The sequence below is a fragment of the Gasterosteus aculeatus genome, chromosome X, assembly GCF_964276395.1.
Source record: "Gasterosteus aculeatus chromosome X, fGasAcu3.hap1.1, whole genome shotgun sequence".
In the NCBI taxonomy this organism is placed as follows: domain Eukaryota; kingdom Metazoa; phylum Chordata; class Actinopteri; order Perciformes; family Gasterosteidae; genus Gasterosteus; species Gasterosteus aculeatus.
In genome coordinates this window covers 15,194,186-15,216,552 of record NC_135698.1, presented here as the reverse complement: position 1 = coordinate 15,216,552, position 22,367 = coordinate 15,194,186, and the positions used below count along the sequence as shown (strand labels likewise).

Below are 22,367 nucleotides of genomic sequence, written 5' to 3'. Positions count from 1 at the left end.
TCCGAATGACTGCAAATTCACGATTTTGTTTTATTTCACACAAAATACTTACATTTTTGATATTTGTATTTTTGGGACAGACTGGTGTAAGAGTTTGGAACCATGCTCTCTGCCTTGAGTGAGAATAAAGCACTATGTGTCTGTGTATTAACTACTTGGGGTTAGTGAAAGGATATTGTTGGAAGCTCATTTTCAAAGCAAAAATCAAGTATAGACCCATTTCCCTTGTTGGTTGTGTTTAAGTTGTATTTCAATTCATCTTTAGGACAGTAAGTCTTATTATACTTCCCTATCTGGTAAAATGAAAAGAAAAGCTAAACACTTCTTTCTTATTTATTCACCTTTCACAGACCCATTGAGGGTTTGCACCTGAATTTATTTATTTCACACCAATTCAATGAGAGACTATAACTAGCAGTAGTCGTGGACAAAGCTAACTTACTTTGTAAGTGTGGAAGTACTAAAGTCCAGCTTGCAGTTTTTATACTAAAGTTAAAGTAAAAATATTGGCATCAATTATGTACTTATGTACCAAATAAAAAAACATAAAATTAGTCATTATGCAGAAAAAATATAGATTCTAATTGTAATTATTTATTCATTAATAGGTTCATAACGGTAATGTTAAAGCTAATAAAAGCATAGTTTTAACTTCATTACTGCTGTTTGGCTTAATCCATTACTTTACATTTAGATAATATTCTGTAGCAGTAAAGAAACACTTGGTATTTGTCTCTGCTCTTCTCTATTTAACCCTAACTAACTATTTATATCTTCATAGAAAACAAAGGACACCAATCAAAGCATGTAAAAAAGTTTCAAACATGGTGAAGCTACTGTGAGGTGTTTGTTCTGAAGTCTGGATTCACGCACAGAGTGATGTCGCTGGAGTACTTCCTGTCTGATTCCTCTTCTTCGCCTTCGTGTCCACTGTACAGGTCCGTCTCGCCGTCGCCGTGCTTCCACATCTCCGTCTCTGTGTCGTCCCTCTGTGGCCCCCGGGGCCAATACGTGAACACGTTCCTGGTCCGGAAGCAGAGAGAAAAGAAGTGCACGTTGGAAACACACGTTCTCTCCTCCTGGGTGGAATCATCTCCGCTCGGCCTGTGTTCTTCGTCTAGAGGCGTGCAGGACTCACAGCTTGTAGTACCTCACCAGGAGGACGGCTACTATGGCGACGGCGACGATGCTGCCGAGGACAATGAGTGCTGTGGCTACAGTGTCTGGTGAAATAGATGGAAAGAACCAAGCTGAATTCACAAACAAAATGTAATAAAATGTATTACATCCCATAATTACAACACTAGTTACCTTGTAAATGTTTACATGGATTTTTTTTTCTGCTTTATTATTTTTTTTAATTGAGTATTTGACACAAATAATGGTAATTTTTTAGCGAATATAAAAATCTGTGTTTTATGTTAGATTATTTTGTGTCTTTAACATAAAATGACAATTTGTGTTTTATATATTTTGATAAAAACTATTTGAACAATTTCTACACACAGACACAACGTACTTCCCGAGGAAGGAGTCGCCGAGCTCGTTGGCTGTGGCGTCGCTGACTCGGCGGAAAGAGAGAAGCTGAAGGCCCGAGCAGAAGGAAGAAAGGTCAAGGCGATGGCCGAGGGTTTGGAGGTTCTAAGTGGAGAAAGAGACGTAGGAACATGAGTGGAGGAAGGCTTCGGGGGGGGGTAGGTGGTGGAAATCCTCGTGGAATGTGTCGTCCCGACGAGGGGAGTGATGGCTGGAGGGAAAGCTGTCCGCTCGGGAGCGTTTGTGCTTGTTGGCGCCATTGAAGGAGGCGGCTTGGTGGCTGACGCGCGTGAAGGTCCACCGGGTTCTGGCCTCGGGGGCACTGTGGTGGGGAGAGGCGAGCTTTCTGCACCGGCTGTTGAACCGTTTGGTGTTTCCACAAAATCTGCAAGTGGGGAGGAACAGACTTTGAACTCTTTCTATTTCTCCAAAAGAGCAATTTGTACCCCAGCAAAACAGCCAACAATTATCACAAGAGACACACAAAGAAAACAACATAACCAAAACATGGGCGAGCAAAACACAGCAACGGTTTCTTCTTGGCTGCTCCTACGGTGGATACAACATGTCTCTTTGCGGCGTTCCCAGGATGCAGTTGGGTTTATCAACGGTACCTGAGGCATTGAAGCAGAACACACCAAACTTCTGATCCAGCTTTGCTCTCCACTTCACCACACCAGTGGCGCCCTGCCCGCAATTTTTGTCAGCTGTAAGGCGCGGGACGACTGCGATCTGTTCAGCTATCCAGCCGAATCTGTTAACAGAGGAAATAAAGCGTTGATTGATTCAACTGGAAGCTGAAAATGTACGAAAAAAGTTACAATTGAGTTGGAATAGATGTGAAATGATTAGATGTTTGTGTTGTGATGGCACAGCGGCTTTAGGCTTGGCAAACCCAAATGTCCAAATGGATTGTTGTCAAGTTGCATTGTGGGTAACGGAGGGGCCAGGTGCAGGCTGATCTAATTAAATAAGTAGATTACTTCTCAGGTCGATATTCACTGCTGAGTATTTAGCGTTTTTGTTTTGTGCTTCAGTGGTTAGTTAAGGCCTTCAGGTATTTTGGTACATTTTTTCCTATTGCAAAAAAAGAGTGTACCACTCGAGTACCATGAATGTAGCTGAAAAGGGAGGGAACTTGAAGTTATTTAGAGGGCGGAGCATGCAGCGCTGCATGTAAGCCTACTTGCACATCTCCAGCCCGCGCCGCTGGGCCCGCTCCACCTGGGCTCTGGTTGCTATGGCTACGTTCAGAATACGACATGCCGCTTCGGCCGCGCCGGAGTCGAAGGTGTATTCCCCTCCTTCGATGAGCAGGAAGACTCCGGCCACTCGGTGACTTCGTGGCACTACGGACATTTTTAGAACATATTTAGCATGTATGCAGCAACATGGAAAGTATCAAGAGTTCTGTTACCAACAAAAACAATATCACTCCTGGAATGAGGCTTGTCTGCACAGTGGATATGTGCACCATGATTTGTGTTGAGTCATTTCACACTTTACAGTAATATTTACTAATACGTTTACAGTACATATTGATGTAAAGTTAATAATCCATAATATCGGTGCCTATATTCCACATTCCCCTGGTTAAACAATGATGATAGAACCAAATAATGTAATTACTAGCAGTTATTTAACCAAATTCATATTATCCGATGCCTTCACTTTTTTTTTCATGCGTTCTGGAAACTTTTTTGCAGACTGTGACTAAACTATGAATTTTGACCGTCACAAGAAAAGCAGATAAGAAGTTTGAGCCATAGGAAATATTCCGTTCTGCATAAAAGGTCATGCATGGTAGATCTGAAATACAGCACCCACGTCACACGTCGCGTAATCACAGCGACAACACGGCGAGGAATAAAAGGCTGTGCTGCCTCATCAGCAGCAGAACAACTTACCTCTGGTTCGCTCGGAGTCGGACGCCAGCAGAAAGGCTGCAAAAGACAAGAGTAAGCATGGAGTACAAAAGCTAAATCCCGCCATGTTTCCTATAGAATGTACACATATGAACACGTATGACTGAAGCCGTTGAATGTGAGGGACCAAATAAAGCCAACGACAAGGGGGGAGGCCTCAGGACGAATGAGATGAGGAAACAGGAAGAGGGGGTTCAAACCTGCTCGATGCCCCTTCATGAGATAACGAGACCCCCAGAGGGGCCGTGACTCTGCGCGTGTTTGATCCTCGTGGTGTCAGAATCACGGATATTTGCCATTTGCAGCCTTTACAGCAACAAATAGTTCAAAAACAAACACATGGAGGCTTTATTAGCTATTAGTTTCAAAGATTCTTTAAAGCGCGGGTGGGCCGTGTGCGTCGCACTTCTTCGTCAAAGTGGCCTCATCAGCCAAATACGCAGGAAGAAATCGACTTCTTTCTTTTAAGTAATGTTTTTCTGCCGAGCCAGCGTGTTCGCACAAGCTCGTGGGGAAGGGAACTTCCTCCACATTGTCTCTTGTTTTCTCTCTCTTCACTTTTACTCTTTTTCTCTCTGATCATTTGCAGCTCTCATGTTTTCTGTTAAACTCCAGCATTCATACCAGTCACCGAAGCTAAAGAGGTCCATTCCTGTTTGATAGCTTCTAAAGCCGTCGTTAAAGACGCGAAAAACACGCTCAGCATAGAGAGCAAACGGGGGGGAAAGACTCTGTCTGAAGCCACCAAATGAACATCCCCTTTGTTTAAATTGTGCAACACGGTTGGGAGGGAATTGAGTTCCGTAGGCTTTTAATCAAATCCAAACCATGTTTTTTTGATAGTCTTTTGAAGCTTTCTGGGTCGGAAATAAGCAACAATCTTAGTGGATATCAAAACGTTGATGGTTGACACTGAAATCCAAACTCAGCGTTATCACATCAATATTTGACCTTATTTTATTTGGACTTCATGCACGCTTCTCAGGAGATCTGACCGGGGGAGAAACAGAGGCCCGCCGGCACGACGAGCGATCTTCTCTTTTGTCACGTGCTGACAGCGAGGAAGTTAGGGGGGGGCGGCGTGTCGTACTACTATTGTGTGAATAGGGGGGCTTCCTCTCTTATCCGGGCTGCAGCATGGATGACCCCCGGGCCGGGCTGCAAAGGATGAAGGGTGGAGCTGCAGGAGAAGCTCAGTGGTCTCATTGGAAGAGCGTCTCAATTCCTCCACGAGGACAGACGGATAGAATTCTGTGATGAAAGAGTGACAGTTAGCAGCGTCATTGTGAAAGGTCACCAGTTACAAACCCCTTTTTTCTGCTAACATCATTTTAAAATTCCAAAAGACAACATGTCTTTCACTTCCAGTGCAGCTCACCCGTTCCGGTTCCTCTTGGGAACTAAGCTGAAGTTTGGCCATTGGAGTCCGACAATAAAGGTTTTATCGCTGAAAAGGCGACCGGCGCGGAGCGCTCTGCGGGTGTGACCTATCGCGTTACCTCATCAATTATTACTGGAAGGATCCGCCCCAGTGAGCTCGACGGGAAACCGAGACCTTTCGTTCACGTCGCGTCCCGACACACGGTTCCTCGCGGCCGAGCCGAAGGTCGACATTTGGACCAAGATGTCCCTCCGGGCCAAATCCCACGCTGACCTGACGGCCGCGAGGGCGTCCTCAGACGGCGGCCTGCGCAGGTCGTTCTCCACGAGCAGCAGCAACGTGACCGGAGTCGGGCGCCTCGGGGGCGGGACGGCGGAGGAGGTCAAGGGCCCCTCCAGACTGACCAGGAGGCCCGTGAGGGCGGTCCGGCCCCTCAGCGCCGTCAGCGCCAACGGCCCCTTCCTCCAGATCAACCACCTGCAGGGAGAGCTAGTTAGGAAGAGGAAGGTAAGGAGGGGGGGACTGTGTCACAGGTGTACAGGTATTCAATGTCATTAGGGAACCACAAAACTGGTGGTTCAAGCCCCGGCTGCCCCGGGTTCAAGTGTCCCTGAGCAAGACCCCTAACCCCTAATTGTAAAAATCCATGGGTTAAAAATGCAATGTTAAAAACGTCAGCTAAATGACCTGTAATGTGGTAGAAGTTATGACCCCATGTGAGGACAACTGGAATCAAATCAATAGAAAACAGTGTTTCAATCAAGGCTCCTATTTCTGGATTAGTTCAATACAAAAGAATAAGAGCTCCAGCGGATCGGAGACATCATCACTTGTTGTTTTGAAAAGGCAGGAAACAGATTGTGTTTAATAAACCATGATTTATTATCTTTGGCCTGAAAATGTTGTAAGAGTTTTTTGGCTTTGTTAAATATGCATAAAACTGTCAACATTCAGAGGGTTGGACCTTTTAAGTCTTGTTTTAGTAGAATTTAGTCGATTACACAAATTCTTGGATCAATGCGACTTAAATCCCGAAACTATTCTCCCAAGTCATTTATCTAAATAAGAGAAGAAACAAGATCATAGCCGGTAACCAGATGTAACAGATTGAGTTTTAAAGTACTTTTGGATGTGAGTACGGACGCAGATCGTCCAGTTACTGCCCAGATGGGACATTCCACCCTGAAACACGTGTGCTGCATCTATCAACATGGCCCCGTCCCACTGTTTGTCCCATATGTCGCTGGCATTAGGCACCTTCCTCCCATCCACCCTTCTGCTGCCTGGCATGAGCGTGCATGTTCTGGTCTCCTCACACATGAGGTGCTGACGTCCTGTCATCAGCAACACGCGTGGTTTGTGCGGCCTCTACTTCATGTGGAGAGTCTGCGGCCTGATGAGGACACCACAAGGTCCATCTCCATATATCACATGATCTTCTTCACCAAATGGAGGTTCACTTAAGTTGTCTTTGAACATTGGAAACTTTCATCCGCTAACTTTCAATTACAATACATGGCAGTTGGAGACCAGGCCTTGTAATCCCCAGCTGCTAAATGGACTTAAAGGTAAACTAAATAAAGCTTAATTGAGGTGGTTTAACGGGTTTAAATGTTGATCAAACAATAACCTACAGCCTACTATGGTAATAAAAAAGACACGCTGTTAGGAATACAAATGTATTATTTTCTTTAATAAGTGTGTGAAAACATCTTTGTCCGAATGATGAGTTTCACGCTGGCAAAGTGTTGTTATAAACCTTCCTCAGGAATGCGAGGATCTGAGGAAAGAAAACAAGTACTTATCGAATGAGATCCACATGGAGCGCATCATGATGCGCACGGAGAGCGAGCTGACCATGAGGAACCTCAGGAGCCTGAACCAGGAGCTGCAGGCTCAGATCAAAGAGGTACATTCAAACCAAAACACCAGTTCATAATAATAAAAGTCAAAGTGGGGAATTCTAAATATTGAGAGAATGAAGCAGGTGGAGAAGAAGTGGCGCCGCTACTTTTTCTGTTTTAATGCACAAAGAAGTGCAGGAGGACACAATGCTTAGGGCCTCAAGACTTCAGCAATTTTATGTTTCTGAGTATTTGCAGCAGCTAAATAACGCTGTTTTTGTTTCGCTGATATTATTACACTATTGTAGACATAATTGTGCGGATAAAATCCTACATACGCTCCTGCTTCAACAGCTTCATGTGGAACCATTGTTTCGTTTCATACCACACAGGGGTTTGTGGGTCGTGTTACATTCAGAAACAAAGACAGGTCTCTCTCTCTCTCTCTCTTTCTCTCTCTCTCTCTCTCTCTATATATATATATATATATATATATATATTATATAAAAAAATAAAAAAATAAAAATATATATATATATATATAAATATATAATATATAATAATATATATTTATCAGCTCAAGCATAAGCTGTGCCAGAGCCAGCAGAGGGCGGCGTTGTGCTCGCGGGCCGCCGAGGAGGCGGAGGAGTCCCGAGGCGAGGCGGAGAGGAGCAGGGCCCTGGCCGAAGCTCGGGCCCTGGGGAGCCAGCGGGACCAGGGGGCCGCGGAGGCCGACCGGAGCCGCCTGGCCGAGGAGCTGCAGCGGCTTAAGAAAGAGGTGGAGGCGTGAGGCTTATTTTGAAGTGGCCACGGTGACTGTTTGCCACCTGTTTGTCACCATTGAGTCCATTCGAGACATCACGATGAGTGCAGACCATCACCCCCTCCCCCCTCCACCCCTCCCCCCCCCCGCCTCACAGCACACCGATTTGCAGGTTTCCCTCGCTAAAGCGGAGCAGAGCTGCTTTGAAACCAAGCTGAAGCTGGACCGCGAGTCGGGGGACAAACGGGCCCTTCTGCAGGAGAACAGGAGCCTGGAGGGGGACCGAGACGACCTCCGACTGAAGCTGAGACAGATCACGGAGGACAAGGTCCAGATCCAACAGAGGTGCGTCTGCTTGATTCAGAAGGCCTCTCAAGACTCTACAGGAGGAAACGGGTTCATGTGACCCGTTCACAGCTACTAGACTGTAAAGCAAATAGGCATAAATACCACTTTAGATACGAGGGGGAGCTGGAACAACATGGAGGGGGCCAGAGGAGGTTCACAATGTCACCTAAAAGTCAAATTAAAACATGAAATCGGATTAAAGTGGCAGCGTACTCCGCCTACAAGAAGCGATGAATTCACACATGACGGCAAACTATGCAATGTGGAGATCCTTTAGTCAGAAGACGATGATTTCTTATTTGAGTTGTGAGAATCTTCTGGACCAGCCAGCGCTGCATCACACATTAACTGTAAAGTCGGGAAATCATAAAATGTAACTGTAGAAGAACAACAAATGTGATGAACGGCTCCACGTTTAACCTAAACAGCGCTCGCCGCCAAACCCGGAGCATCACAGCAGTTGGCGCCGCCAACTGCTGCAGCAGGATCCAGACGAGGAACGTCATTTTAAAAAGTCAGCCGCCACAAAGAAAAACCCAAAACATGACCGCTCCAACGATGGAGGTCGGCCTTTCACAATAGGTGTTCACAACTTGACTGGAGCCGAGAGGAGAGCAGAGAGGAGGGAAGCGACACGAGAAGGAGGAATAATAAGGAATGAATGATAATAAATGTCGGGAGAGGAGAAGGGCTCTTTGATTCCAAGACGTCAATCACTGCCTTCAAAGTAGAGAAAGCAAACGCACTTCTGTCCCCCCGTGTGGACCTCTCTCTCTCTCCGCGGCGCCTCGAGCCTGAGCGATTCTTTGAAGGGTCGAACAGGGGGAAGATTCCTCATTCCAGATGGGCTCGGTTAATATGGATTTATTGAAACACTGGGGCCGTTTCATTCTTTGATCACTTGCTGCTTTCATTTACCGGCTAATGGTTTGTTTTTGTACCGGCGGTAGACCACTTTTTGCTGAAGGTCTTAAATAGAGGTTGAAAGGCCCAGTGAAAGAAGGCGTCCTATGGTGAGGTGGTGTTTTAGCTATTTATTATTTCGGGGACGTGAGCTCCAGTCTTGTCTTTGCAGCGAGGTGGATTCGAGGCGCAGGGAGGCGGCGGCGGTGCACCAGGGCGAGCAGGCCCAGCGGGCTCGGCGGGAGGCCGAGGCCGAGCGGCGCCTGGCCGAGGAGGAGAGGCGGGACAGGACGGCCGAGTGCCTGGCCTGGAGGGAGAAGCACCGCGAGTTAGCCGACAGGTTCAGAGCGCAGGAGGACCTGAAGGCCCTGAGGACCAGCAAGGCTGTAAGAAGGACGCCACTGAGCACGCAATGGAGACGAGAGGAAAGTGCATTTCACGCTTGTTCTCCCCACAGTGTCAAGCCAACATCAAGAGTTACTTCCTCTGCATGACAGAAAGCGACCAGAGGGTTAAAATTCTCAAAAATCAAGACGGCTCCCCGAGAAATTTCACGGTAAAACATCCCCACGAATAAGACTCACAATGTGCAGACCAACAAATTATCCCCCAAAATATGCAAGGAATCATCTGATAATGTTAATTGTTATATTTAAAATAATGCTAAAGCCACCAGTTAAAGTGGTCTATTTGCATTTTTTTAAGGAAGGGGATCCTGTGTACATCTCCACTCCCGAGTCTAGTGCTGGAGAGCCTGAAAGGAGTTCATCCAGGTAACAGTTTGTCAGGTAACAGTTCGTCAGGTAACAGATCAGGTAACAGTTCATCGGGTAACAGTTTGTCAGGTAACAGATCATCAGGTAACAGTTCATCGGGTAACAGTTTGTCAGGTAACAGATCATCAGGTAACAGTTCGTCAGGTAACAGTTTGTCAGGTAACAGATCAGGTAACAGTTCGTCAGGTAACAGTTTGTCAGGTAACAGATCATCAGGTAACAGTTCGTCAGGTAACAGTTTGTCAGGTAACAGATCAGGTAACAGATCATCGGGTAACAGTTTGTCAGGTAACAGATCATCAGGTAACAGTTTGTCAGGTAACAGTTTGTCAGGTAACAGATCAGGTAACAGATCATCGGGTAACAGTTTGTCACGTAACAGATCAGGTAACAGATCATCGGGTAACAGTTTGTCAGGTAACAGATCATCAGGTAACAGTTTGTCAGGTAACAGATCATCGGGTAACAGTTTGTCAGGTAACAGATCATCAGGTAACAGTTCGTCAGGTAACAGTTTGTCAGGTAACAGATCATCGGGTAACAGTTCGTCAGGTAACAGATCATCAGGTAACAGTTCGTCAGGTAACAGATCATCAGGTAACAGTTCGTCAGGTAACAGTTTGTCAGGTAACAGATCATCAGGTAACAGTTCGTCAGGTAACAGTTTGTCAGGTAACAGATCATCAGGTAACAGTTCGTCAGGTAACAGTTTGTCAGGTAACAGATCGTCAGGTAACAGTTCGTCAGCTAACAGTTTGTCAGGTAACAGATCAGGTAACAGTTTGTCAGGTAACAGTTTGTCAGGTAACAGATCATCGGGTAACAGTTTGTCAGATAACAGATCATCAGGTAACAGTTCGTCAGGTAACAGTTTGTCAGGTAACAGATCATCAGGTAACAATTCGTCAGGTAACAGATCAGGTAACAGTTCGTCAGGTAACAGTTCTTAAGGGAACAGTTAAACCAGGGAACACTCCTTAAGGGAACAGTTAATCCAGGTAATACTTCTTAAGGGAACAGTTAATCCAGGTAACACTTCTTCAGGTAAAGCTTTATGAGGTAACGCAGTGTCCGTGTCTATCCAACATGCCAATGATGCCGTTTTAATGCCTGAACCCCTTTGGTTTTATTTATTAGAAGCACAAAGTTCTAATAAAGTGTTCGTTGCAGATTTAATTTTGGTTTTACATTTAATGTAAATTCATATCAGTGGCCTGACAGGATGGGGAGTGTGAATCTATTTTAAATGTACAACCACTGGTTTCTCAGGACCACGTTCAGGGTCTCCGCCCCACACATGGGCCCGAGTCGCTTTGACGAGCTGCCCGCCTTCGAAGGAGAGCGCCCGGACTCCGCCCCCCCACGCAGGAGCAGGAAGGTGGTGGAATACTTCTGGATTCCCTCAGAGGAGTAGTCGTCAACCATCTCTTTGCATGGAACTGTTGTTGTGGACAATTGAGGCCCAACAAGACCCTGGTCCACTTTTGGGATTGAAGTGATTTTATATTCATCAGCCTCAATAGTGCCGATTTTGACGCTCCTGTTACTTAATTCTCTACTCAGACATTACTCTCCTAAACATGGATGAAATTGGTTTGAGGCTATTAAAGCTCTGAATTTGGGATTTATTAGCCAAAATGACAAATTTGTACAATTTTGGACATTCTGGTAAAATGAATAACCCAGTATGTTTCCATGTGGTAAAGAGAAGTGTTTTCAAATGCATAACAAAAACATTTAGTGAAACTCCAATTGTTGTCCCCTTTAGTGTGTTATAGAGTGCAAAACATTTTAACGAGGAGTGTGAATATATTAAGAATAGCAGTAAAAATAGTGAAACTGGTTTTGGTGCTCATGTAGTTGACTTTATTGACATTAAAGCAATAGAAGGTGCACAATAACTTTGAATATGTTATAGCATGATCTTCATAAGCATGGCCTGTTGGCACATTTTTTGTGTAAAGTAGTTTCTTATTTAAAAGTAGTTTATCTGAGGGAGGTGAATACATTTTATTCACACCTTTACTCCAAAATGCTGAGCGAGACTCCTACAACTCAACAGCGCCATGATTTAGAGGGGAAGAAACAAGCCTTTTCTCTTCACTAATAATAATAATAATGAACCAATTAGTGCAATTGCACCCTCAAAGATCAGTGACAAGGCCGCTTGTTAATAGCCTTATGCTAAAAGAGCATAGAATCAGCAAAAAGGATCAATAAGCTGCTATATTAACAGGGGAAAAGCTTCCACATTTTTAAATAAAGAACTTCGCCAAAGGTGAAGTCTCTTATCTGCATTTGAGGAAATGAATAACATGCACAGAAAAAAAACATGTTGAGCCACTCCAGGATTCATGTAGCTGATCGGGACACCGATATAAAAATCCAACATCCATCAGGCAACAGATCAAATGAGGCTTCTCAGCCCATCGTCACGGTTACGGCTGGTAACACATTAGGCCCTACAGGTACAAGCTTTTGGGGTATAGTTGCACGACAGAAGCAGCCAAGTGCCATGTGGTAGTGGTTAAATTAAGATTGGCGCGAAATGAAAAAGGAAAGACAACATTGTTGTTCTTCTACGCCACGACGCTTCCTCAGTCTGCTTCTTCCTCGGACTCCTCCTCCTCAGCAGTCTCCAGCCAGGTGAGCCACTGGTTGACCTGACGGAGGGAGACAGTGCGTCAAGAGGATTGTGCGAAACAAACGTGCACACGTGATGGTTACGAGGAGGTCAGAATATTCAACACAAAAGATTACAACACAAAGACTACCGTACCTGGAATAAAGATTTTCCTTTTCCCGGGAATTCTTGGGTAATGTCTTCTTTCCATGCGAGGAAGGCTTCTTCTTCGATGATCTCCATGTCGTAGAAGTTGACAAAGTAGCGCAGCAGCATGCCTAAGTGGAAAGAATTATTTAAAAAGCCTTAATGAATAGATCCACAAAAAAAGGAACTTAATTTTGTTGTACAAATAGCATTTAATAACATTTTTAACGTTTGATTAAAGTCTTTGCAACAAAGATGCCTCTGAAATACTATTTGTTCAAGTACTTGAGTAGATCCAACTAATTGTTTGTTACACATCTCTAATTTACTTATTTGTCTAAAGATGGACATGTGTGGTGAATTTCAAGTTGATTAGATATAAGGCTTGAGGGAGCGTCAGGCTCCCGGCTATGGAGCCCTTGTTTTGTAACCCAAAAAATGTTTCAAAAGTGCCAAGAAAACCTCTTTAGTTGAGTCACTGATAACAGCGCTCTCTGGTGGACTGATCATGTAATGACAACATTTCTTATACTCCAAATAATGAGACCAATCTATCTGCTTAATATCATCATGCGGTGGGGGAGGTGGGGGGTACCTTTAGGGAAGGCGCTGGCGTTGCAGTGCACCTGCAGGGCGTAGAGGGCGCTGACCTGCAGCTCGGTGTGGTCGTGCAGGAACTTCTGCATGACTGGCTTGAAGGCCAGCAGCAGCTGTTTCTCCTGCTCCAGCAGCTCTTTGGGGGGGGCCGCCAGCTGCTCGTCACCCTCAGTCATGCAGAGCTCCTGGGAGATGTACTGGAGGAAACTGGGAGAAGAGCAGATGTTAATTTGACCCTTCTCATCACATACCAGGTCCATTCATCGGTGTCCTGTGTACAAAACACAACAACTGCCTGGTTGACTTTCTTTTACAATTACAGACTATTTGATAAGCAATGTTCATTTTGATCACCTTTAGCGGAGCCTCGGAGCTCATCAACGTGAGCCCTGCTGCATATCTACCTGGTCATGAGGATGTTGACGAAGCCTTTATCGGTGTGAAGCTTCGGCGAGATGTTGTCCTTAATCCACTTGTAGATGGACTGCGGAAAGGGATCCGCCTTGATCTGTTTCAGCAGCTCCTTCTCCAGCTTCAGCAGCGGAAACAGAAAGCTCAGGCTCTTCCCCTCCAGGATCTCCAGCATGCGGTCCCTGTTCTGATCGATTTCTGCCAGGAACAAGTCAGTCATTCGGGAGGGGGCGGGGTCATAATTGAAGCACAAAGTTTAACAGAATTTTGAAAGTTTTGAAACGCCGAGAGGCTAAAGATGTAAAGATCTGCTGGATCAGCAGTGCAGCAGGAAGCGGTACCTGGAAGCATCTTCTGCATGTTGACCTTGCTCTGCTGGAAGACGTCGGTGAGCCACTCTCGGTCCTTCAGCTTGGCCGTCTGCTGCAGGCAGAGCAGGAAGAGGGGGAAGTGGGTGCCGTTCTCCAGCGGGTGGGCCAGCTCCGCCACGCTCACAAGCTCGGCGATGACGGCCCGGGCCGCGAACTGGGCCAGGTAGGACTTCACCAGCGGAACGTCCAACTCGATCTTGGGGCACTGGTCCAGGACGTTGAGGAAAGCCTGCGGGAGAGGAGATCGCCAGAGTCAGTTAGGAGGCAACCAGCACCCCCCCCACCCCCCCCTCTTTATGAAAGTTACATTTCAGCTCGATCAAGTCTCTACCTGCATGAAGTTCTCTCCAGTGATGAGGCCCTCGGCTCGGAGCGCATGGATCAGACTGCTGGCGTGCTCCTTGTCCTCGTCGGGGCGGTCCAGGGAGCACACAATGATGTTGCTCAGCATCTCGGGCAGGAAGTGCTTGGGTGCCTTCATCTCTCTCGCCCCGCTCACGGCCTCCGTCAGGTTCTTACTGTTAAAGTACTCCGTCACGATCGTCTCCTGAAAGTGGAGACGAGGCAGTCAGATTGGCAAGTGTAAAAGTAAGACAGACCTTCACGAGATGTTTGTTTTGCATACCGTCATTTTGAGCAGTTCCTCCCTGGAAGGAGGCGGTTTCTTGTTGATCTTCTGAGGTTTCTCTTGGATGGGCGGAGGGTTGGTCTTCAGGCCGAGCTGTGGAGGCTGAGGTTGAAGGTTGTGTGACAATTAAAAGATGCAGTTCAACTAAGAAACGGCAGCATCTGATCGTGGTTCCTGCAGCTATAGGCTAGTTAGTTCAAAGACTTTTTTTTAATGAAAATAAACGTTTTGCTTTGTTGTTTAACATACACATGCTGTGCACTGAGCATCCCCACAGGAAGCAGGACAGGATTCTTAGCGGTTCCTTTATCCTTAATGCCAGAGGCACATGGACACTATTTCAATAGGTTTAGAATTCATAATACAACATAACATTCAGCAGAAAACAATTCCTGACCATCCTTTTTAAGGAGCAGCTGGAACCCAGTTTGGCAAAGAATGCAGTTCTAAACAGAACTGCATTCTACCCATGCATTTATCCATGTCTGTGCAAATCCAAATGATCCCCAGCTACCTGTCCCAGGGGAGGGGATTGAGTGCGTGGGGGCTGAGCGCTGACAGGCATCATGGTGGGGATCTGGGGCTGGAGCTTGGGCACCTGGCTCTTGTTGAGGAGGAATGACTGAGCAGGCCGGAGGCTGATCTGTGGGACCAGGAAGTGTCACAAATACAAAGCACACATTAGGATCAGTCAAAAAAAAGACTAAAAGAACGAGAATAGTCTGAGCATGAACTGCACCCATGTCCTCATATCTCATAATCGCAGTCAGTGGACCAGCTACCAGAGAGGAGGGGGGGAGGAGGAGGAGAGCGATGGAGATCAAAGACAGAGGGCGTGGTAGAAGACAGACTGGTAGCAGGTTGTGTTCCTCAGAATAACGCGTCTTTTTATAATCACTGGGCATGAAGACTTAAACAGCAACAGGCAGGACATCAAACTACAGCCGTTGATGTTGGTGTGACAACACAATCACAAAAAAATATATATAAGCTTTAGCTTATATCCTTCACTAGGGCTGCAACAACGAATCGACTAAATCGATTATTTGTGTCGCGCGATTATTACGTCACTCAATGAGTTGCGGAGATGCGCGCAGAGCAAAAAAATAAAAATCATCTCATAGCACTGTATGTAGATGTGGTGTATACATTGTGTCGTGTGTCTGAGTGCCAGCGTTTGAGTATGTGCATCGGAGTGTAGAGAACAAGTTCTGAAGATAAAACGAATCCTGTTAAATTTTCTGATTTGTATTTTTTTTCTATAAGTTAAGTTTTGCAATGTCAATCTTCAGTTCTCTTAAAATAAAAAGGTGGGAATTAAAGCTTCCTTTAATGCAGTTTTTTTTTTAATTATCCAATTCATCGAAAAAATAATTAACGAATTTATTGAATTATTGACCAAATAATCGTTAGCAGCTGTTTTAGTGAAGTCTAGGGCTGCAACTATGTTTCTGTCCACCTCCTGCCAGCCAGCAAAAACTAGTTCTAGTTACCTCATCTGCATTGAGCTGTCCTTTCGTGCTGAATCGGGGGGGCATGTCCTTGGACTGGACCTGCTGCAGGGCCGTGTGGTTCTGGAAGTGCTGGTTCTGAACCTGTTGAAAGTCCAGTAGGCATAGCGGGTCATTCACAAGCTTTGACCTCAAACATCTGGAGAGAAACGTCAGCCAGTGGTCGCCTGCATGAAATCACCTGGTTGGACTTAACGAAGGACTTTGTCCCCACTTCGAACTGCGTCTGCGGGGGAGGGGCGATGTGGCTGCCGTGGCCGTTGTAGAGTGGGTTGGCGCGATGGCGTCCCATAGTGGGCGAGTACCTGTCCTGAATAACACCCGGGCCGGTTCCGATCCCACCGCCTGAGCAGGCAGAAGATCAGAGGTTTTATATAAAATGACCACCAGGACGAGTCATCAAAAATAAAAGATTACATAATCTTGCACTGGGAGACTCTTTGAAAATTGCTCGGAAAAAATCCTAGATAATTGTACATGTCTCAAATGTCTTTGGTTCCATTTATTCCACTACTGGCAACACAAGCCTCAATCACGTTTCAATTGAATGTGAAATAAACATAAAATGCAAAAAGGAAAACAACACGTGATGAAATGAGGCCCGTACCTGGCATCTGCCCAAACATGTCGGCCAACCCCCCGAGTGTCTCTCTGTCCAGCTTTATTCGGTGTGGCATGAAGGGGCTTTCCAGGAAGAAGTCCATTCTCATCCCCTGAGACATTGGTGCTGGGATGAAAACACCCAAATCCTGCAGGGACACAGAAGAACAGCTGGTCCACAACTGGACTACATCCTGTGCACGGTTCAACGCCTTATCAATCGTTGATTGATCAACGGCCACAGACAGGGGGCCGCGGCGGCACCAGACTCACTTTCACTGCATCCTGACGGATCTGGTTGATCAGCTTTGGTCCGTTGTCGATGAAAGCCTTGCGGGGGACCCAGTTGTTTAGTCGCAGTTCCACGGTGTCTTGCAGCAGGAAACGGATCCTGGCGGGCAACTCCTTGTTGTTCGTTAAGGATCGCATACGGCCAAAATACTGATCCATTAAAGACTGGAAGAGAAGGGAGGAGTGAGGGTGAGAACTGGCTGCAGGATTTATGCTAGATGACAGTCTGCATGGGCAGGAAGGAGCTGAACCAGAACATAAGACGTCTGGTTTCAGTCTACCGCCCTGATTAAAAAGAGTCAAACACATTCTCACACATGACTTTAAAAGAGCAACATTTTCATACTATTTATTCAGTGAAATATCCATAATCATGTACAAACGTGACACATCTTTACTTAAATTATTGGAAAAGCTGTTTGTTACCTTTGCTTTCGCATGGTCGAGTCTCGGCCCCACAGTTCTCATTATCTGACAGAGGCACTCCAGATCCTCCCCCATATCCTTGAGCTGGACTCTCTTCTTCTTTTCCAGAAGCTTCAGAAAAGGATGAAGGAGAGAAGCAATGCACATGGGTCACTACATGAAGGTATGCAGCATTTCTTTCGTTTCAAACCCGTAATGTGCACATACTGTTTTGATGCACTTATGAAGGATAGATTCATGGATGAGGTCGAGTTTGCCCAGTTCCCCGATGAATTTAATGTTGCCAAGCATCTTGATCTTGGCGATGGAACGCTGCTCCTCCTCCTCCGAAGTAAGAGGGTTGTCATGTTTGTCATAGACTGAGGGGAGGGGAGAAGACCAGAGCTTTAGTGGACAGGAAATGAGCTGAAAGGATACCAAATGGAAACAAAATGACAAGAACTTACTTTCAACATTTCTGGCGCGGTTTTCAAATTCATCTTGAAGTTTGGAAATCAGCAATCTTCTGAAGGTCTGTAATAACAGAACAAAAACGCATCATTAAATGTCTGAGCATGTCAGAGTACGGGGTTCACTAACTCATCAATACTGACAATTACTTACTGTGCTCTGCTTTTGGGATGTTTGGATCTCAGATGAAGGGCCATCAAAGTTTGGTGCGTCCTCTGCCAAGCGCAGACATAGCTGAGCATAGAGCGAGCTATACTTGGGCTCTTCTAGGGCTTTGTCTACGATCTGAGCCGTGAGGGCAGAGAGGGAAGCACTCGGGTCATTGGAGGAGCCGGCGTCTGAGACACGTCTCGGTGCAGCAGAGGACTCGTGGGTAAAAATGTGCCCTTACCAGCAAGATGATTCCTTTGAGGACGACTTTTGAGTCTACGCCCGCATTCAGGAGCTCAAGGCATAGCTTGTCAAACTTCTCAGGCGTGAGCTTATTGAGTATGCTGGAAAGAAAGAAAAGGTGGTGAAAAGAAGTTGTTAGCAGGACGGGGTAATATCAAGAAGCGTTTTGCAGTATATACATATATATATTTAGTTGCATGGGGCGATGTGCTGAATCTGATTCGCTTGTGAAATCAAATGATCCAGTAAGCCAATATGAAAAATAAAATTAAAACAACTAGCTTGGTTTTCATAGTTTTGGATTGTTCCGCTTTCCAAAGGCAACAAGCACTGTGAGCAGAGTTGTGCACGATATGTCCCCTTCGGGTCAAGCGCTGCGATCTTGGTCACAAACACTGATCTGAATCTCAAGATTATTATTCTAACATTCACTGACTTTTAGTTATTCTGGTAAATCCAGAATGGAATGCAGCGGGTCGAACCACACCAACTCCTTATCACTTGGGTTTTGTAAATTCTGCAAGAACTGGAATCAGTGCAACGGAAAAGGTTTTGGTACCAACCGTTAATGTTCTTGCTCACTATTTCCAGGTACATCTGGACAGAAAATAAAGGACGGGGGAGCCTTTGTGGGGGCTTGAATCTTACCCCCTCACTTTCCTGAAGATTCCATCGTGTTGCTCTTTTTCAAGGCTGGAGTTGACTTCTCGTCTAGTGCTTCGTGAAGGAACCCATCTCTGAACGCTTTGCCCTGGGGTTCTCCCCAGGAACTCGCTGACAAAGTACAGAGAAAGACGCACAATAAGTACCGGATGACCTGGAGACATCACGGCCAGTACGCAAAAATACACCACCCTCACAACGTAGTTATGGCTTGAGCATAAAATCTAATACCTTAAATCATGATCTAAAAGCGACTGCACAGACCACAAATGCTGCTCTTAAGGGGTAAAAACACGTCCACTACTTCTGCATTGGGGGAAAAGCGTCAAGTTTAAATCACGACCATCAAATGTTTTCTGAATGGATTCCAGAGGACAAACCTGTTGCCGACAGTCTTGGGATAGTGCTGAGGTGCGCCCCTACCACCTCCTCCCCCCGAAGAAGCACTGTAGAAGTAAACAAACAGAAAACGCAAAAAGTGGGCCACATGGAATGTTCGCGTATCTCAACGTCATAACAAACCAGGTTAATTGGAATATTTATACATTACAACTTTACTTTTTATTTAGTGGGTTAACGGACCAGCAGTGATGTAAACATGACACCTGGGTCCACACGCTACATTTCATCCCTTCTTGTTGTGATAACATCCGATGCATATTGGATGTTCGTATACAATAAACAAACATTTATTACCATTCAAATCACAAAATATATATAAGCTCTCCTCAAAGCCAGCGGGCTCTTGTCAGACGATCTCTCAACCATATTTCATTTCAACTCCACAGAAACTAAATAAACAGTGTTTTTAAGACCAGTAACTCTGGCTTGTGAGCTTTGAAAGAGAAAACCGGGGAAGCAGGGCGGGCCGCTCCAGACTAACCGCTCTGCTGCTGCGGCATGATCACAGATATCACGCTCTATTAATACTCAACCCTGAAGGCACTAGCGCACGTCAGAGAGGACTGGGACGGATTATTTGGATATTAAGTTATTTCCCCTCCATGCATTCCTTTTTTTTTTTTTTAAACATATCCGTGATAAACCAATTTGCTAAATGACATTTGGAAATCGCAGACGACTGGTGCCCGATGATAAGGTGCACCGTAAAACCTTGAATCCCCCGGGATGAAGAATGCGTCCAACAGTGTCCCAGATCATTTTAGGCCTCAATCTAGGCATTTTAAGGCTGGATTCGGGGTGGGAGACATCCTGTTGACAGGACGAAAGACGGCACCAACATTCAGAAATCCTCCCGAGGATCATTATGTTCACTTCGTCCATCTTATCTAGAAGGTTCCTGATTGCCCCTTTCTGCCTTACCACATCCTGCTTTGTTCCAAGAACTTATTGACGAAGCACGAATGAATAGAAATTTAAAAAAAAAAAGATATAAAAGGTCATTGTCATTACCTGAAACGAGAAGCACCCCCTTCTGAAATCACACTCTCCACTTTGGCGGCTTGACAATGAAGAATACTCAAAAGAATAAGAATAATAGGAGGGGGTGGGGAGGGGGAGGGGGGGACGGTGCTGCGGAAGAGAAAGGGGAGGGCATTTAGTCACCCGTAGGCTAGATCACTAACAGAGGGCGCGGGAGGTTATCCAACGTCATCTAAAGGTCGTCAATTAGCCGGCTTAGATAAACAGCTCAGTAGCCGGGTGTTTGTCACAGGCCACTGAGGACAACTCGAAGCATCAATGTCCCTGAAGGGACACACACACACGCACGCACGCACGCACGCACGACCCTGTTCGCATTAAGCACATTAGCAGTGGGAGTTGTGCATTTAAAAAAAGGCGTGCCTGCCACAACGACAACAAGTGCGCGTCCCCGCTGCATCACAGCAGAGGTGCGTCAGCTAAGCTGCTAATGCTACATGCTAACGTTCACCGATTAACATGGCCGAGTCGCTAAATCCGTTAGCGAACTCACACGTCAGATGTTGGCCACGTACGGGTTATTTTAAACAAGGTGGCAGCGTTTTAGTCTGTGGTTTAACCGTATGCGAAGATAAAGCTTTGCAGTCAGCGTAATATCGGAATACGTTAACTGTCAAATCAGAGATGTATGATTCCGTTAGATCGTAAACGGGACAAGGAGCCGATGCACCATCATGCAGTAAACTAGGACAGGGCGTCGTGGGTTGCAGCTAATAATACAACCAGTCGGGTTGTTCTTGCATGACGGGGACTATCGACGTTCAGAGGCGAGCTCAGAATAGTAACACAGAAGCGTGACACTACTGTCACCATGTTGGTTTTCTACTAATACTATTTAAAACAGCTGGGTGACGACGCCATTTCCCACTTGACTGTAATAAATCAGCTGAAGCTGCTATGCTATCTGCCGGCTCCGAAGCCAACGCCAGACGATTAGCCAGCTGTAGCGAGCTAACGTCAGACGTCCGTGTCTTTAGCTCGCTAGCTAACAGAAGCCATTTTGGATGAGTCGGTGCAGGCTTTGCAAAAGAGGGGGAAAAAGCTGCCTTACCTTTCAGCAAAGAAACTTCAGCTTTATATTGTTGTGGGCCTACCAAAGTAGAAATAAAACGGTTGTAAATGAGAAAAAAACTGGATATGCAGGGATATCAAAGGAGCAGAAAGATGACCGGATAAACACATCAATCCGTTACTCGCTGCCTGGCTTGTTTGCGTTGACTAGTTGGTAAACGGCTCAAGAGGTTGCTGCTGCCTTATGGGAACAGTTTGCACTCGGTACGTACTTTGTTGCCATGTCACCCTGACCAATCTTCAATTTTGAAGGCGTTTCCAGTACAACCTTTCATCCAATGAGAAGCCTCTTGTGATACAAGAAGCCGCCTCCATAACGTGATTGACACACAATTTAACATCTGCAGTGCAGGAAAATATTTTTCGTTATCAAATTAAAAGAAATAAAGGAATTTATTTGATTGATACTAACTTACAAGATCAATTACTCAGTACTCAAAATTGTTATTAAAAAAGCATGAACATTACATGGGAGTTGAGGATGTATGGAAAACTAATATTTCCTATGAAAGCTGAAGTTGTTTTAGTTGATAGTGCATTATAATTTGTAAATAACAAATATAAATGAATAACCTACCTGTCATTTTGTGCATGGCAGTTGTTTGTATCACAATATATGTTTGTTTTCATTGCTATTTAAGACTCAGCATATTCTCATCATTGGACATTATGTGTTTACTTTCATTTGCCCACATATTTTGCTAACAAACATTTTAATTCACATCATTAGCCTGAGTTTGGTAGATTTTCTCATATATTAAAAACAACCCCAAAATTAAGCACACTACCAAACCCGAAACCTAGTTAATGTTTCGATTATCAGCAATTAACCTTACATAAATAATGAGAAAATCAAGGCTGAAAGTGACACTAATTATTTTTATGGGTTTTTTATGTGCACAAAATCAACTTTAGCGGGCCTTTGATGTGACCTTTGATGGATGCAGCAATCAGGAAGCTTGAACACATGACCTTCTGTTTAGGAGCTCATCAACCCTCTACCCCTGTGCAGAAAATCTGCTGTCCACCGGCGAATCTCAGTCCAGTCTTGACCAGTTAAAACTGGCGTAACAACAACTGGAGTTTCATCCAGAGCCTCGGGCCAAATGCTGCACATCACTCATTTCAGCAGAGGAAGCCTTCTTCTTCTCCAGGAAGGATCCAGGAAATTAATTGGCCACCTCCATCACCCGGGACCCCCCCGACAACCCCCCCGCCCCCGCTCGGCACTTCCAGCTAATCAACCCTTCCGCCTCATATTTACTG

The 22,367-nt window shown here is 45.5% G+C and overlaps 4 protein-coding genes and 1 non-coding gene across 8 annotated transcripts; 2 read left to right on the top strand and 3 right to left on the bottom strand.

Annotated features, from left to right (window-relative positions):
* Nucleotides 1-6: 6 nt before the first annotated feature.
* lyve1b (lymphatic vessel endothelial hyaluronic receptor 1b) lies at nucleotides 7-3,900 on the bottom strand. Of its 2 annotated transcripts, XM_040162215.2 has the most exons (7): nucleotides 3,662-3,900; nucleotides 3,444-3,479; nucleotides 2,723-2,885; nucleotides 2,151-2,290; nucleotides 1,520-1,921; nucleotides 1,139-1,223; nucleotides 7-1,023 (listed from the first exon to the last, which is right to left on the bottom strand). In XM_040162215.2, the coding sequence occupies exons 1-7, from the start codon at nucleotides 3,678-3,680 to the stop codon at nucleotides 834-836; spliced, it is 1,035 nt and encodes a 344-aa protein (XP_040018149.2). In that variant the 5' UTR covers nucleotides 3,681-3,900; the 3' UTR covers nucleotides 7-833. The 2 variants fall into 2 exon arrangements, with proteins under 2 accessions (XP_040018149.2, XP_040018148.2); XM_040162214.2 differs by lacking the exon at nucleotides 3,662-3,900 and having other exon boundaries at nucleotides 3,444-3,619.
* A 1,079-nt stretch (nucleotides 3,901-4,979) lies between these two features.
* LOC144383703 (uncharacterized) lies at nucleotides 4,980-7,485 on the top strand. Its single transcript, XM_078082397.1, has 3 exons — nucleotides 4,980-5,349; nucleotides 6,611-6,751; nucleotides 7,264-7,485. The coding sequence occupies exons 1-3, from the start codon at nucleotides 5,086-5,088 to the stop codon at nucleotides 7,474-7,476; spliced, it is 618 nt and encodes a 205-aa protein (XP_077938523.1). The 5' UTR covers nucleotides 4,980-5,085; the 3' UTR covers nucleotides 7,477-7,485.
* Nucleotides 7,486-7,549: 64 nt separating this feature from the next.
* Nucleotides 7,550-12,142, top strand: LOC120809197 (uncharacterized). The gene is made up of 5 exons (XM_040162846.2): nucleotides 7,550-7,794; nucleotides 8,873-9,086; nucleotides 9,158-9,256; nucleotides 9,406-9,473; nucleotides 10,746-12,142. The coding sequence occupies exons 1-5, from the start codon at nucleotides 7,550-7,552 to the stop codon at nucleotides 10,888-10,890; spliced, it is 771 nt and encodes a 256-aa protein (XP_040018780.2). The 3' UTR covers nucleotides 10,891-12,142.
* eif4g2b (eukaryotic translation initiation factor 4, gamma 2b) lies at nucleotides 11,320-21,324 on the bottom strand. 3 transcript variants are annotated; one of them, XM_078082395.1, is made up of 21 exons: nucleotides 21,082-21,324; nucleotides 20,001-20,120; nucleotides 18,968-19,033; nucleotides 18,573-18,698; nucleotides 17,923-18,025; nucleotides 17,685-17,816; nucleotides 17,528-17,594; nucleotides 17,289-17,440; nucleotides 17,082-17,192; nucleotides 16,638-16,820; nucleotides 16,372-16,513; nucleotides 15,946-16,109; nucleotides 15,747-15,848; nucleotides 14,768-14,896; nucleotides 14,251-14,355; nucleotides 13,957-14,172; nucleotides 13,596-13,854; nucleotides 13,248-13,452; nucleotides 12,842-13,050; nucleotides 12,256-12,377; nucleotides 11,320-12,139 (listed from the first exon to the last, which is right to left on the bottom strand). In XM_078082395.1, exons 8-21 carry the CDS (start codon nucleotides 17,370-17,372, stop codon nucleotides 12,074-12,076), a joined length of 2,097 nt encoding a protein of 698 aa, XP_077938521.1. In that variant the 5' UTR covers nucleotides 17,373-17,440; nucleotides 17,528-17,594; nucleotides 17,685-17,816; nucleotides 17,923-18,025; nucleotides 18,573-18,698; nucleotides 18,968-19,033; nucleotides 20,001-20,120; nucleotides 21,082-21,324; the 3' UTR covers nucleotides 11,320-12,073. The 3 variants fall into 3 exon arrangements, with proteins under 3 accessions (XP_077938521.1, XP_077938522.1, XP_077938520.1); XM_078082396.1 differs by having other exon boundaries at nucleotides 14,251-14,346; nucleotides 21,082-21,314; XM_078082394.1 differs by having other exon boundaries at nucleotides 14,768-14,906; nucleotides 15,748-15,848; nucleotides 21,082-21,280.
* Nucleotides 14,995-15,158, bottom strand: LOC120809916 (small nucleolar RNA SNORD97). Its single transcript, XR_005710164.2, has one exon. It is a non-coding gene; the product is annotated as a small nucleolar RNA SNORD97 (small nucleolar RNA).
* Nucleotides 21,325-22,367: the final 1,043 nt, after the last annotated feature.